Source organism: Egretta garzetta, unplaced genomic scaffold (assembly GCF_000687185.1).
Source record: "Egretta garzetta isolate BGI_Z169 unplaced genomic scaffold, ASM68718v1 scaffold729, whole genome shotgun sequence".
Classification (NCBI taxonomy): Eukaryota; Metazoa; Chordata; class Aves; order Pelecaniformes; family Ardeidae; genus Egretta; species Egretta garzetta.
This window is the reverse complement of record NW_009260761.1, coordinates 12468-16487: the sequence shown is the minus strand read 5'-3', so window position 1 is coordinate 16487 and position 4020 is coordinate 12468. Positions and strand designations below refer to the sequence as shown.

At 43.2% G+C, this 4020-nt stretch overlaps 1 protein-coding gene across 1 annotated transcript in view; it reads right to left on the bottom strand.

The window, feature by feature from the left end:
• Nucleotides 1–1982: 1982 nt before the first annotated feature.
• VEGFA (vascular endothelial growth factor A) overlaps nucleotides 1983–4020 on the bottom strand; it is a gene marked incomplete at its 5' end in the record, with an annotated part of 10057 nt that continues 8019 nt past the window's right edge. Inside the window, one exon of the mRNA XM_009646053.2 lies at nucleotides 1983–2276. Coding sequence (XP_009644348.1) covers nucleotides 2255–2276 — 22 coding nt within the window. The remainder of the gene's footprint in view (nucleotides 2277–4020) is intronic.

Sequence of the window (4020 nt, the reverse complement as noted above, 5' to 3'; positions counted from 1 at the left end):
TTCCTGCTCAGGCATCCAAAGCAAACTTTTCAATAAAAAATACACTGATTGAGGATACCCTCAGGAAAAAACCACTTATGAGTGACAGGAAGCCGACTGCTGAAAACATACATCGCACTCTCTCTCTCATCTATATACAAACACTTCAGAAGCTAGAGAGAAGCTATAAAACCTAGTTTGGGTATTAATTTCCTGTTTTCTTCTGAAAACTAACTCCTCATAGCAAGCATAAATTGACAGGTAGCGGATCTTTTCTCTTCTGCTTGCTCTGTGGTAGCCAGCATATGGGGTCCTGGCCAGGCTTGGGTTGAGGGGGACAGGCTCTATCACCACCTGCTACTTGCCCACTAAATAAGGGTGTGGTTTGCATTCTTTAGCGGCCTCGTTGTTCCGAAATGCAACAAATGCATCTCAGAAGCATTATGTTTACAATAAAATTCTTTGAAATTCATACTCAGAACTAAACAAGGACTTTCAGAATAAACATTTTCATTACATAAAAGTTTCTGTAGCCAGTATGAACTTCCACTAACTGAAATAGGAATATTTAGCTGTAACACTTTCCAAGTAAAATACATTTTAATGAACCTCTAGAGGCATGAATCATATGTCTTCTCTTGGGTTTTCTCCTCCTCTAAGTCAGAGAAACTAATTTTCTTGGAGCAGATCTGTTTTGCCCAACGATAGAGGAAAATATAACAATGGGCAAAGGAATCGGGCAAACACTCAGCCTCCCTCTTCGGTGCAGCGGAACAGCAAACGGCTGCAGTTACAGCAGTGTTCCGGTCTCCATCCCCTATCAACGCAACACATGCTCAGGCTTGGAACCACTGGCATTCAGCAATGGTCTGAATGTGAGACTGCTCTCCCTGTGGTAAGTGAACAAAACTGGAAAAGCCATTTAATTTTATGAGATATCTTAATCACTTTGTGCTTATTAATAAAAAAAATAGTTTTCCCTGATGGAAGGAAAAAGACTGACATTTCCATCTCCAATAGGAAACAACCAGACATCATCAGAAAATTATGACATGCCCCAAGACAGCATTAGCTTGTGCAGCAATTTTCATGCTCTTGAATCAAACTCAATTCGCAAATGGAGGAACAAATTAAGAAAATGACCATAAACCCAGGAATCCTGGTGACCTGACAATACGATAATGATGACCCTAAACAGCTGAAAGAGTTGGAAAGCAAAACACCATGTTTGAGAAAGGGCAAGGTTCTTAGTAGGGATAGTGACTCAGAAACAGGTTTCAACCATTTTGTAGAAATAACTGAAAACTCACAAGCATTTACTATTAACGTATTAAGCCAAACAATTACTTTAACACCAGAAAATCTGCCCCAGGAACACTGATGCAAAATTGTCTGCTGTCAAGATCTCAGGTAACCAACCCTAGATGCAGTTCCCTTATGTGAAAAGGCATTCTCAGTTCTAAAAGCAGGTGTTTCAGAAGAACTGGGCTTGCATAATGCCAGTTGTATTTGGGTTTTGGGAAATATTTATCATAATAAAATTTGATAAAATTGTACCTGCTGCCTTTTCTTACAAGTGTTTTGGATACATTAACACAACTTATTCAATTAAGTGTATATTAAAAATTCAATCACTGCTATACTTCAGAGTACTTTTTGCTGACAGATAAGAACTATGGACATTTCACATTTATTCATTATTTCAGCTTTTTCTGTGAAAATTCTCACTTTTTAATATCTGAGGTATTCTGGGTGAGAATCCTGAAACATTCACATTTACAATGGAAGTCTTAGACCTGAAAAGTTGTTCTGTACAGTCTCTGTCTTTTGAATGTGACAGACTTTTTACACGTCCATTATACTACATATATATATTATATATATATGTGTGTGTGTGTGTGTGTGATATACATATATGTATATATAGATGTGGTAAAAATATATATACATATATATATATGTATATGCATGTATACACACATATATATGTATGCATGGGACAACCCATCAAATACACCCCTATAGTCTTCCTGGCTCTGTTATTTAGCAGCATGAAAAGAAAAATAAAACAGTTCAAAACCCAAAGGTGAATTCTGTGCGGCGGGTGCCTTGGGGAATGTTCCTTCCGGAGTCCATCGTCCGTACTGAAAGTGCTGTGCTCTACCGATCCTTCATTTTTAGGGTTCATTTGGATTAGTGTTTTGTTTTTGTTTTTTCTGTCCAGGCGAGAAATCAGGCTCCAGAAACAGGGCTGTTCCCCCTTCTTTTCCGCTGCTCACCGTCTCGGTTTTTCACATCTGTCAGAGAGGAGAGGGAAGGAAAAAAAAAGAGAGGAGGGGTTAATGTTTGTGATGAGGGTGCAAGGAGGACAGGGAAGGGAAGGAAGGGAGGTGGCTAATGTGTTTAAGAGCACATGGTGTTAAGACATGGCGTGACGTCACTGGTGGGGTGAAGTGCTGTGCAGATGGGGCAAACCAGCTGAGAATCTCGACCCATGAATGGGTTGATGAATTCTATTCCCCCAGGCTCACCTAGACGGGGTGGGGGAGGATCTTGGTACAGGGGTAATTTTAGGAGCAGAATCAGAGGCTTCCTCACAGGTGAGCCACGTGTCTTGTTTGCATCCTCTCACACCATGCACACATAGATACACACAAGCACGCAGAAAAACAAGGCTAACCAATGCATGCAGAAAGACACACTCCCCCGGGTCTCCTACTAGCCTCTTGTTTGGGTTGGAAGCAATGCAGACAACAAGGCCTCATGCAGGCAAGAAGGTGAAAAAAAAATGCCTCTCATTCCACTAGCTGTCATGAGCAGGGGTTAGCACCAGAGAACAGCAGCAGCAGCCGAAGGGAGGTGGCTAATGTGTTTAAGAGCACATGGTGTTAAGACATGGCGTGACGTCACTGGTGGGGTGAAGTGCTGTGCAGATGGGGCAAACCAGCTGAGAATCTCGACCCATGAATGGGTTGATGAATTCTATTCCCCCAGGCTCACCTAGACGGGGCGGGGGAGGATCTTGGTACAGGGGTAATTTTAGGAGCAGAATCAGAGGCTTCCTCACAGGTGAGCCACGTGTCTTGTTTGCATCCTCTCACACCATGCACACATAGATACACACAAGCACGCAGAAAAACAAGGCTAACCAATGCATGCAGAAAGACACACTCCCCCGGGTCTCCTACTAGCCTCTTGTTTGGGTTGGAAGCAATGCAGACAACAAGGCCTCATGCAGGCAAGAAGGTGAAAAAAAAAGTGCCTCTCATTCCACTAGCTGTCATGAGCAGGGGTTAGCACCAGAGAACAGCAGCAGCAGCCTGAAGAAGCAGCAGGAGAAATGAGAATTTACCCTCCCCTGTAGGGCCCAATTCTAATTCTACAAGAAAGAGCATGAGGAACTTCAGTTTAACCAGCTTTTTATCTGCAAACAGATAAGCTACCCGCTCCTATGACTCCTTCCTAACTTTCTGGCCAGCACACCAGCTCGGGAAACCTCCCTTAGTGCCAACTATCCCACCACAGAGGGGAACTTGTAAGAGAAACCAATAAACCCCTTCTGCCATCATGACTTCTTTGGGGTATTGTTTGGTTTTTTCTATTTATTTTGTGACTATTTCTCACCCTTCAAACTCTGTAGGGTAATTTGCAGTTATTCTGGGGTTTGGGAACAGAGGCAGAAGGAAAAGGCCAAAGTTAGGTCTGGTCTCAATGCTTCAGGGGTTACACTCACTGGGAGTTCAACTCCAGAAGTTGCTCTATTCTGGCCCCTCCATCAATTACTTTCCCACGGAAATTACAGCACCCCAGACAATTTCTCTGTATACAGAGCAGTTTCCACCACACTGGCAGTGCCAACACCTCGCCAGTTTGGGCGAGCATCATTCTCACACCTAAAGGAAGCACTTGCTACAAGTAGTAGCAGCCTTAGTCACCTAGCCAATTCCAGGCAGGCAAACAGAGGCAAAAGGCTGTCTCCTCTTTCAGGATGTAGCCACAGGGGATGCTGGATGTCTCTCCCTTATTCTCTCCCCTCCCGCC